The 12,770-nt window shown below is 45.2% G+C and overlaps 1 protein-coding gene across 1 annotated transcript in view; it reads left to right on the top strand.

Moving 5' to 3' along the window:
* Positions 1-12,770, top strand: part of clic2 (chloride intracellular channel 2) — a 31,847-nt gene that overhangs the window by 11,506 nt on the left and 7,571 nt on the right. The window contains exon 4 of the mRNA XM_078547270.1: positions 7,729-7,835. Coding sequence (XP_078403396.1) covers positions 7,729-7,835 — 107 coding nt within the window. The remainder of the gene's footprint in view (positions 1-7,728; positions 7,836-12,770) is intronic.

Genomic DNA, 12,770 nt, shown 5'->3' with positions numbered 1-12,770 from the left:
TGACAGTGTCATAGATCATGTTGCACTCCGAGGTGCTTCAATACAATTGTGACATATGTAATATTCACGGCATACGTTCAATATGAGTCATACAGTCCAAGGGGTCTATACAATTCCCAGGCCCTTGGTGCACTATGTCACATGAGGGGACACGTCAGGGAAATTTTTCTATCATTTTTATTGCAAATTTTAATTCGGAGCTGATCTCCCTAAGGCAGCACTTAACCTCAGGGAGATCAGTGCTCCCCTATGTGCGCATGCACGCGAAAGAGTGCACTCCCGGCTGAGGGAACCCACCCCCCCCCCCGCCCACCCCGCCCGCACTTCCTGACACACGTCACGCTGGGCGGGCCTTAATTGGCCCACCCACATAAAATGGTGGCGCGCCCACAATTGGGGGCGCCGATCGGAGGCACGCCCGCATTCACCCGCTCCCGCACCTCCCCCTTGTGTATTTCATGCCTATGCATCTGAAAGGGTTGAATAAAATGAAATGTAATAATTGTTACAAGGTAGACCATAGGTTTTACTCCTCCTTCCTATGCCAACCAATCAGCACTCTCTTCTCATAAAGTATAAATTTGTTGTTTGCCTTACATTGATATTCTTGCTAATTGACCTGATGAGTGCAAGGTGAAAAGCTTTGACAAAAAATGTCCCTTTTTTCAGCATTACTCAACTTTTATTTTTATGGATGTATGCTAAAATCAGTGAGCAGCCAAGATGGCCACTGAAAACAATTTGAAAGAAATACTTGAGTGATTTAACTGGTTGATTTTGTGGTGATTGCTGTTTTTTTACTTGTAGCTTTTTGCTACTTTCTGGCTACTCACTTTTCTTTAGGAAAAATATACTTTATTCATAAAATATCTGAAAGAACATTACAAAACATTTCAAAATGGCCATCACAAAAAGTACAATCATACTCAACTTTTCCACGTAGATCATGAGGTGCTTCAACACAATCAATGAACATTACAGACATTTCAACATAGTCATTACAGACAGTCAGACAGCGCAATGGTATTTTTGTTATCTACATAGATCATGTTGCACTCCGAGGTGCTTCAATACAATTGTGACATATGTAATATTCACTGCATACGTTCAATGTGAGTCATACAGTCCAAGGGGTCTATACAATTCCCAGGCCCTTGGTGCACTATGGCTGAAAGGTCTTAGACAGCGACATTTCCCCACTGCGCCTTTGCGGTGGGTGCCCCAAACTTTAGTGCATCCCTCAGCACGTAGTCCTTTGGAATGAGCCAGTCTGCAACACTCGGGTCGGGGACAACACTTTGCACAAGGCCAACAAGTTTTGAGTAGACCAAAGAGCGCCTTTCACCGAGTTGATGATCCTCCAGCTGCAGTTCACAGAATCACAGAATCACACAGTGCAGAAGAGGCCCTTCGACCCATCGAGTCTGCACCGACACGTGAGAAACACCTGATCTACCTACCTAATCCCCATTTAACAGCACTTGGCTCATAGCCTTGAATGTTATGACATGCCAAGTGCTCATCCAGGTACTTTTTAAAGGCTGTGAGGCAACCCGCCTCCTCCACCCTCCCAGGCAGCGCATTCCAGACCGTCACGACCCTCTGGGTAAAAATTTTTTTCCTCACATCTCCCCTAAATCTCCTGCCTCACCTTGAACTTGTGTCCCCTCATGGCTGACCCTTCAACTAAAGGGAACAGCTGCTCCCTATCTACCCTGTCCATGCCCCTCATAATCTTGTACACCTTGATCAGGTCACCCCTCAGTATTCTCTACTCCAACGGAAACAACCCAAGTCTATTTAACCTCTCTTCATAACTTAAATGTTTCATCTCAAGCAACATCCTGGTGAATCTCCTCTGCATCCCCCCAGTGCAATCACATCCTTCCTATAATGTGGGGACCAGAACTGCACACAGTACTCCAACTGTGGCCTCACCAAGGTTCTATACAACTCCAACATGACCTCCCTACTTTTGTAATCTATGCCTCAATTGATAAAGGCAAGTGTCCCATATGCCTTTTTCACCACCACACTAATATGTCCCTCCGCCTTCAGAGATCTATGGACACACACGCCAAGGTTCCTTTGTTTCTCAGAACTTCCTACTGTCATGCCATTCATTGAATTCTTCCTTGTCAAATTACTCCTTCCAAAGTGTATCACCTCACACTTTTCAGAGTGAAATTCCATCTGCCACTTATCTGCCCATTTGACCATCCCGTCTACATCTTCCATTAGCCCAAGACACTCAACCTCACTGTTAACCACCTGGCCAATCTTTGTGACATCCGCAAACTTACTAATCCTACCCCCAACATAGTCATCTATGTCATTTATATAAATGACAAATAATAGGGGACCCTGCACAGATCCCTGTGGTATGCCACTGGACATGGGCTTCCAGTCACTAAAGCAGCCTTCTGTCATTACCCTCTGTCTCCTACAACTAAGCCAATTTTGAATCCACCATCCATTTGAATCCATTATCAAATTACCTTGAATCCCATGTGCATTTTCCTTCTTTATAAGTCTCCCATGTGGGACCTTGTCAAAGGCTTTTCTGAAATCCATATAAACTCCATCAACTACACTACCCTCATCTACATACCTGGTCACCTCCTCAAAAAATTCAATCAAATTTGTTAGGCATGACCCCCCTCTGACAAAGCCATGCTGACTATCCCTAATCAAACCTTGCCTCTCCAAGTGGAGATAGATTCTCTCCTTCAGAATTTCCTCCAATAGTTTCCCTACCACTGACGTGAGACTCACTGATCTGTAGTTCCCTGGCTTATCTCTACAACCCTTCTTAAATAGCGAAACCACATTAGCTGTTCTCCAGTCCTCGGCCCTGTACCCCACTGTTTGAGAGATACCCTCAGTCCATCCTGTACCCTTGTATCTGAGAGACCCCCTCAGACCACCCTGTGCCCCACTATTTGAGACCCCGTCAGTTGGCCCTGTACCCCACTATTTGAGAGACACCCTCAATCCGTTCTGTACCCCACTATCTGAGAGACCCCGTCCATCCTGTTCCCCTCTACCTGAGGGGCCCTCTCAGTCCACCCTGTACCCCACTATCTGAGAGATCCCCTCAGTCCGCCCTGTACCCCTCTATCTGGGAGACCCTCTCAGTCCGTCCGTTACCACTCTATCTGAGTCACTCTCAGTCTGCCCTGGGCCCCTCTATGTGACAGCCCCCCCTCAGTCTGTCCTGAATCTTCTATCTGAGAGACCCCCTCCTTCTGCCCTTCACCCCTCTATCTGAAAGACCCCATCAGTCAGCCCTGTACCGCTCTGAGAGGCCCCTTCAGTCCATCCTGTATACCTCTATGTGAGAACCCCCTCAGTCTGCTCTGTACCCCACTATTTGAGACCCCCTCAGTCCACCCTTTACCCCACTATTTGAGAATTGATGTTTGTCTCGGTGTGTGTCCCTGGTTACAGCCTGTAGAGCACAGAGCCCTGTGTCACAGAACTGCTCGGGATGAACCTTGACAGAAACCACTGCATCCCTCTCCAGACCTTCTTTGCAAACGCACATTCCACAAGGAGGTGAACAACGGTCTCTTCCTCACTACAGCCACCTCAAGGGCAGCATGCGGAGGGTATGAGACTCCTGGCGTGTGGGAAGGATCTGATAGGGAGGGCCTTTCTCACCACCAGTCAAGCTACGTCTTGATGCTTGTTAGAAAGTTCTGGCGATGAGGCATTCTGCCAAATGACTTTGACAGTCTACTCGGGGGAACCATCCGACAGGATCCACCATCTCCTTTTCCCGCAGGGCCTCTAGGACGTTAAGTGCCGACCACTGCCTGATGGGCTTGTGGTCAAAGGTGTTTCTCTGCATAAATTTTTCCACGAGGGACAGGTGGTACGGCAGGGTCCAACTACTTGGAGCATTCCGGGACAGCGTGGCCAGATCCATCCTTCGCAACACCGGGGTCAGGTAGAGCCTCAGAACATAGTGACACTTGGTGTTTGCGAAAGAGGGTCTACGCACAGCTTGATGCAGCTGCACACAAAGGTGGGCATCAAGATGAGGGCGATGTTGAGCACGTTTTTTCCCCCTTTATCTAAAGATTTGTACATCGTGTCTCTGCAAACACGATCCATTTTCGACCTCCAGATAAATTAAAAATGGCTCGGGTAATCACCACCGCGCAGGAGTGAGGAATGGGCCAGACCTGCGCCACGTACTGCAGCACCAAGAGTGCCTCGCACCTGATGACCAGGTTCTTACCCACAATGGAGGGGGAGCATCGCTCCCGCATGAGCAGTTTTCTTTTCACCATAGCCACTCACTCCTTCCAGTTTCTAACGATGCCCTGCTCTCTCCGAACCATATCCCCAGCACCTTCAGGCAGTCTGACCTGACAGTGAAGGTAATAAAGGATCAGTCAGCCCAGTTCCCAAAGAACATGGCCTAGCTTTTGCCATGATTTTCCCTGGCTCCTGAGGCCAGTTTGAACTGATCGCAGATATTGATCAGTCTGCGCACCAACAGAGGATCTGAGCAGAAGACGGTGACGTCGTCCATTTCTGGCTGCTTACTAATGCTTCGATCATGAATGGTAACGATTATTACCCACATTTAATTCAGACAAGATGCGGATGCTGGAAATCTGGAATAAAATTAGAAAATTCTGGAAATACGCAGCAGATCCAGCCGCATCTGTGGGGAGAGTCAAACTGTTGGTGTTTTGTTCACAATCACAAAGTCAATCTACAATCTACAAAGTCAAAGTCAAAGTACAAAGTTACAGTTCAAGAATTCTCTGAGATGTGAAACAATTCCGGTTAGAGGAAGGCTGGAGAGAAGGAGAAATAGCCACAAGAGGATCCTTACTTCATTCAATCATTGATGTGACCATCCCGCTACAGCCACAAGCAGTACCGACACCTCTCTTCTGTTCTTGCCTGGAGCTCGCTGTACTGCAACAGGAAAGCAGAGAACTGCAGCAGTTTACATAGTCCCAACTCCTGGGACTATTTAAATATGATGCGTCAGTCAAGGGAGACTTTTTGCTCAGATTCCTGCTTGGTAGGAAGTGGGGGAAAGGAAAATATCCATTGGCAAATTTAGGAGTGGGGAATTCAGCTGTTCTCCAACGTGAGAAGTAAAATAGAGAAAAGTGTTTGCACACAAGGACACATAAGATAAGGGCAAGAGTTGCCAAATGGCCCATCGAGCCTGCTAAAAGACCATAAGACATAGGAGCAGAAGTAGGCCATTCGGCCCATTAAGTCTGCTTCACCATTCAATGAGATCATGGCTGATCTGATAATCCTCAACTCCACTTTCCTGCCTTTTCCCCAAAACCCTTGATTCTCTTACTGATTAAAAAATCTGTCAATCTCAGTCGTGAATATACTTAACAACCCAGCCTCTACTGCCCTCTGCGGTAAAGAATTCCATAGATTGACTACCCTCTGAGAGAAGAAATTCCTTCTTATCTCTGTTTTAAATGGACAACCCCTTACTCTGAGATTATACCCTTTGGTCCTAGACTCTTCCTCAAGGGGAAACAACCTCTCAGCATCTACCCTGTCAAGCCCCCAAGAATCTTATATTTTTCAATAAGGTCACCTCTCATTCTTCTAAACTCCAATAAGTACAGGCCCAACCTACTCAACCTCTCCTCATAAGAAAATCCCTCCATACCCGGAATTAACCTAGTGAACTTTCTCTGGACTGCCTCCAATGCTAGTATATCTTTCCTTAGATAAGGGGACCAAAACTGTTCACAATATTCTAGGTGTGGTCTAACTAGTGCCTTGCATAGTTTTAGCAAGACTTCCCTATTTTTGTCCTCCATTCCCTTTGAAATAAAGGCCAACATTCCATTTGCCTTCCCTATTACCTGTTGAAATTTATGTTAGCTTTTTGGGATTCATGCACAAGGACTCCCAAATCCCTCTGTGCTACAGCCTTCTGCAGGCTTTCTCCATTTAAATAATATTAAGCTCCTCTATTCTTCCTGCCACAGTGCATAACCTCACATTTTTCCACATAATATTCCATCTGCCACTTTTTTGCCCGCTCACTTAACCTGTCTATATCCTTCTGTAGACTCTTTGTGTCATCCTCACCACTTGCCTTCCCACCTACCATCCCCAAATTTGGCGATAGTACATTCACTTCTCTTATCTAAGTCACTAATATATATTGTAAATAATTGAGGCCCCAGCACAGATCCCTGTGGCACTCCACTAGTTACAGGTTGCCATCCTGAAAATGTCCCCCTTATCCCAACTCTCTGTCTTCTATTAGTTAGCCAATCCTCTATCCATGTTAATATACTACCCCCAACACCATGGGCTCTTATCTTATTAAGTAGCCTTACGTGCGGTACCTTATCGAACGTCTTTTGAAAATCCAAATATATTACATCTACTGGTTCCCCTTTATCTACCCTGCTAGTTACCTTCTCAAAGAATTATAATAAATTTGTCAGGCATGATTTCCCCTTCATGAAGCCATGCTGCCTCTGCTTGATTAGATTATATAATTCTAAATGCTCTGCTATTACATCCTTTACACCCTTTTCCCAATGACAGATGTTAAGCTAATTGGCCTACAGATACCTGTTTTTTGTCTCCCTCCCTTTTTGAATAAGCCTGCTATAATTGGCTGTTTAATACAATCATGGCTGATCTTGGGCTTCAACTCACCTTTCCTGCCCATTCCCTATATCCCTTGATTCCCTGAGAGATCAAAAATCTGTTTATATCCCAGCCTTAGATGTATTCAATTATGAAACATCACAACCCTCTGCAATATGGAATTCCAAGGATTCACAACCATTTGAGTGAAGCTATATCTCCTCATCTCAGTCCTAAATGATCCTCCCCTGATCCTGAGGCAGTGCTCCCATTTTTTGGATTCCCCAGCCAGCAGAAACAACTTCTCAGTGTCTACCCTGTCAAACCCCTTCAGAATTTTGTAGGTTTCAATAAGATCACTGCTCATTCTTTTAAACCCTGAAGAACAGGGACACAATTTACTCATTCTCTCATCATAGGATAAGCCTTTCATCTCAGGGACCAATCTGCATCAAATGCAAATATATCCTGATGCACGTAGTATTCCAGGTGTGGTCTCACCAAAGCCCTGTACGATTGTGGCATGACTTCTTTATTCCTGTACTCCATATCCCCTTGCAATAAAGGCAACACGCCATTTTGCCTTCCTAATTGCTTGCTGTACTTGCAGGCTAACTTTATGTTCATTATACAAGCACGCCCAAGTCTCTCTCTCTTAACATCAACATTTACAAGTTTCACGCCTTTAAAAAAATCTCTGCTTTTTTATTTTTGCGACCAAAGTGAATAGCCACACATTTCCCCACATTATACTCCATCTGCTATCTTGTTGCCCACTCACTTAACCTGTCTTTATCTCTTTGCAGCCTCTTTGTGTCTTCCTCACAGCTTACATTTCCACCTAGCTTTGTATAGTCAGCAAACTTAGATACATTACTCCCTGTTTCTTCTTCTAAGTCCTTAATATAGATTGTGTATAGGTGAGACTCTCTGAACCAGCAGTGCAAACATTTCTGGATTTTATTCCTGGAAGATAAAAATTGGGCCTCAAATTCATGTCATAAATTAAATAGGTCCTTTGGAACCATAGAATTTTCTTAGGAATCTGTGGCCTGAATGTTTTACACAAAATTGATGTGCATATACAGAAGAGAGTTCATGTTATCCTCTTTCCGTCAGGTACCCACACCTCACTCCACGACAGCCAGAATCTTATGCCGCTGGCAGTGACATCTTTGCCAAATTTTCAGCGTACATCAAGAACACAAGTAAAGGTGCCAATGAAAGTAAGTTCTGTTACAACAATGAATTAGTGGTAAACTCTCCAGCCTGTGTTTACAGACAGGATGGAAAATGACTTCAATTGGTCCTCGTGGGTTTGGTTTAATCTAAATAAATTAATTGTTGGGACACTGTGTCCTGTCATCCTGGCCCTATTAGAGTGTCATTAATTTGCATCATGTAATTGAAAACCTATTCCATTTGGAATCAGTCATTCCAAAGATCAGCAACCTTGTATAATAAGAAGACATTAAGTTTTGGAGCCCAAGCATAAAAGCCTTCACGTCTTTATGTAATGATATTCTGAGAATTTGGAAGTAGTTATAGTAGAGTTAAGTTATATTATGAATGGTAACATAGGAGCACAGGGACAGGAGGACATTCAGCCCCTCAAATCTTTCAGTATTTCAGTTTGATCATGGCTGATTTGTATTGTAACTCCATCTACCTGCCTTAGACCTATATCTCTTAACACCCTTGGCTAGCAAAAATCTATTTGATCTCAGATTTAAAATTATTAATTGAGCTAGCATCTGTTGCTTTTTGTGGGGGGTTATATGGTTTTGGGTTTGATGGTGCTCACTTATCAAAGCTGGAGGGTGGGGAGGGTGGGGGGAGGAAAATTTCCAATGGCAAATTCAGGAGTGGGGATCGAGTTGTTGGCTTCTTGTACCATTTTCCCCACTGCAATATTGACTGTATTTCCAGAAAGTTCCAGTCTGCATCAGCTTCACAATGGCAGGTTCACACAAGTTACCTAACTCCCACTGCAAAAAGATAACAAATGTCGTCAGGTGCTCATAAGCAACTATTTGCATCACCTTTAATGTGAGCAGTAAAATACAAAAAGTGTTTTCATGACCGCTGAACTGGAAATGTAAATATTTCTGGATTTGATTCCTGGATGAATGGGAAGATAAAAATTCTTGTTTAGTTGAATGGGTCCTTTTGAAACTATGGAATTTTCTTAGCAATCTGTGCTGTCATTTCTTTGTTCTTTGGTTTCCATTCGTTAGCAGTTAGTGAGATTGTATCTTTTCATGATTTATCTTTCCAGATGCTTATAAAGAAGCAAAATGACATATTTCAGAATCATTAGTATTGGCTGAGTGAAGATTTCCCAGAAACTTGATTTTTTTTCTATTATTAAAGTGAAGCAAAATGTGTGCTGATACGTCAGTGAAATGACAGCATTTAGCAAAAATATTCTTTTCTGTCAAATATATATGATGCAATTAGCTCAAAAGAGCGTGTGAAATGATTATTAAAAGAATGTCAATACATGTTTTGGATTCCTGATTAAAGTAAACTTGTTTTTACGGGGAACTTTGAGGACAGACTGAATTCCTGAGAGAGCCAGCACTGAAGAGACCAACGTAATGATGCTTCAAGAGCAGCTCAAACTGTTCTACATGCTGTCTCTTCTGCTGCTTGAATTCCTTACACACACACACACTCACACACACTCACACATGCACACATGCACGCACGCACACATGCACGCACACATACACACATGCACGCACACACATACGTGCACACACACACACACAAGCACACACACGCACACGCACGTGTGCACATATACACGCACACGCGCACACGGGCATACACACACATACACACACACAAACACACATGCGCGCACACATATTCACGCACACGCATGCACACATACACACACATGCATGCACACACACAAGCAGATGTGCGCACACACACATGCACACACACAATGCACATGCGCACACACTCACGTGCACACACACACACACACAAGCACATATGCACAAGCACACACACATGCACGCACCACAACGCACACGCGCACAAGTGCACACACACATGCGCACATGCACATATGCACACATGCACATACAAGCACACACAGTACACAGACACAGACACGCACACACAAAAACGAGGCTGAATAAAATGATCCCAGATTGGGAGGGTTCTCTGCTTCGCAGAGCCGTTTACAAAGTCATCATCCTAATAAAACGATAAGCGGACAGGTCCAAAAGTTAGGAACCCGCTTCTGTGATTCAAATAGCAATTGAAAACCCAATTAAGGTAATTAACTACTTATCTCACTGCCATAATACGGTCAGAAGGCAATAATATGCCTTCAGGGTGAGATTCATGACAGATGGGGCTGCTCATTTGAGTGGGCAGAGTAACCTTTTGGATTCTTTTTCATGAGGAGGACACTTCTCTGATTCAGAGGTCTCTGTTGATTGTATGTTTTCCTATCCTTTACCCAGGGGTGAGTGGTGACAAGTATCTGAGACAGATGAGGATTGTGGGCTCAGTTGGAGACACAACCTCCAGTGAGGAGGAGAGAAGGATTAGGGGGAGTAGCTACGAGAAGGGAACACAGGGAGTTTTATGTTTTTGGCTATCAGGTTCGCCTTGTCCGGTGAATGCTAGCTGCAACCTTGATATTAACAGCTTAGTTGGTACTTGAGAAACAATAAAGGCTGAGAGGCTGATTAACTGAACAAACACTGTTGGTTTATTGGAACTAAGAACAGAGCACACCATGTGTGCTTCTTCAATCGCCTCCAGACTTACAGTTACCCCGCACTGTACAGCAATTGGTCAATACAGGAACATAGTTGGCCAATTAACTACATTCTCTTCAAGGTACATAGCACTCCACTTTACCACAAGGAGGCTCAGGATGCTGTAGTTCCTCACAAAGGGGACAGAGCATCACCAGATCCCAAGGGTCAGGAGGAGCCCAGAAACTCTCAGCGGAAGTGCAGATGAACCTATTACATATTTTTTTTAATTCGTGGGATGTGGGCATCACTGGCATTTATTGCCTAATTGGCTTAGTTCAGAGGGCATTTTTAAAGAGTCAACCACATTGCTGTGGGTCTGGATTCACATATAGGCCAGCAGATTTCATTCCCTAAAGGGCATTAGTAAACATTTTATAATCATGACATCATTAAACTTTTAATTCCAGATATTTATTGAATTCAAATTCCACCATCTGCTGTGGTGGGATTTGAACCCAGGTCCCCAGAGCATTACCATGGGTCTCTGGATAACCAGCCCAGTGACAATGCCACTATGCACTGCCTCCCTTTAACTACCTGCAACTGAGCAAGACTCAATGCAGAAGAAGACTCAGGCTTTCGAGGGCAGCTGTGACATCAGTATGTGACATGTTCACAGGGGAGATCTCATCCAACTCTCTTGGGGACATCTGACACCTGTCACATTGAAGCTGACAGTGGCACATTCCTTCTTCACAACAGGCTTATTGCAGACAGGAGGCTTCAGTGGGATAAAACAGCCTGCTGCACACTATTGCATCAAGGTGATCACAGATGCCATGTCCTGAAGGGCTGGAAATTACATCTCCTTCACGCAGGATGTCCAAAACCAGATGAATAGACCCTAAGGATTTACATCAATTGCAGGTTTTCTGAGGGTGCAGGGAGCCATTGCCTGCCTGCATGTAGCAATTAAGGTTCCTGCTGGACAGCCAAGTGCCTTCATCAACAGAAAATGCTTCCACTAGATCAATGTGCAGCTCGTGCGCAACAATAAGCAGCTGGGCATTCAGTTGTGTGCCAGCTACCTGGGCAACAGTCACGGCTCATGCACCCTTACAAACTCACAGGTTCCAAATCTTCTCACTTGCCCGGATTTCTTGGAGGGATGGCCACTAAGTGATAAGGGCAATCCACTGAAAAGATGGTTAATGATGCCTGTGAGGGTACCACAACCTGATGCAGAGAAGATGTACAACAAGAGCCACACCAGCACCAGTGCCATGGTGGAGCCAACCATCGGACTCCTAAAAGTACACTTCAAATGCCTGGACAGATCTGGATGTGCGTTACAGTACTCCCAATCACATGTGTTTTTGATGGATGTGGTTAGCTTCACACTCTGTAACATCGCTATACAAAGAGGAGATGCCCTGCAGGATGACGATAGGCCAGATGGAAGCCATTCCTCTCAGGCCGATGGCGATGATGAATTGAGGGGTCATGGCAATGCTCCTGCAGATGGTCCTGGCCGCAATTGAGTGGATGACCGTGACACCTGGGATGCCTTAATACGGCCTTGGAGCTTCTTGCCACAGCTACAGAAGGAGTTCAGTGAAATCTCAGTCTTTGTTTTCCCAGTTGCAATGAGAGAGTCCTGTAGCCCTTGTGTCCAAACATTCCCCATCAACCCACATGAGAACATGATTCCTCCTGCCCTCCCTCAACCTTTGATTTCCTCCCTCTACCTTCAGACACAAATTACACAGCCACAGCAATCAATAAGAACATCAGCATGAAGGATTGTGTGTTTGATGTTTATCCACAGGCTTTCAAGGCATAATAGCGTCAATAATTAAGGACCTCACCCATGTGCCCTTACTTGTGACTAATGTGGATATTTACTAACATGTTTATGGATGCTCCGGTGCACTGCTCCCCTCTTACTTGTGGCTTTACTGGAGAGAAGCGTCTGATCTGCCACCTTCCTTCCCTCGATGACTTTGGCAGGTGTCCTTTGTGCAGCTGTGGCCTTGAGTGGCCAGCCACTCCAGGAGACTCTTGCTGAGATGCATGTGAGTCTTCGGTTGCCATGGTAATGGTCAAGGCCTATGTCAATGGCTGATGGACAGAGGAGATGCTGCCCCCATCAGAAGTGCCTTGCGAGGAACTTCCAGATGGAGGCAGCTGCTGCTCACCCCTGCCATTAGGGCCAATGGGGTTCCTGGGGCTGGGTGGGTGACCAAGCTCCCAGTTCCCCTGTCACCCTGGGCGTGAGCCCCTGAGCTCACAGCCAGGGCAATGGTGTGCAGGTCACAGCACATCTTGACAATTGTGCGTGTAATACACTCAGTTTGCCCCTCCAGGACAGTCTGTCTATAGAGGAGGCTTGATGCTCCGAAGAGTCGGTGATTGCAGTGCACAGGCCTGGAT

Source organism: Cetorhinus maximus, chromosome 8 (genome assembly GCF_964194155.1).
Source record: "Cetorhinus maximus chromosome 8, sCetMax3.hap1.1, whole genome shotgun sequence".
Taxonomy (NCBI): Eukaryota; Metazoa; Chordata; class Chondrichthyes; order Lamniformes; family Cetorhinidae; genus Cetorhinus; species Cetorhinus maximus.
This window is presented reverse-complemented; position numbering and strand designations above follow the sequence as displayed.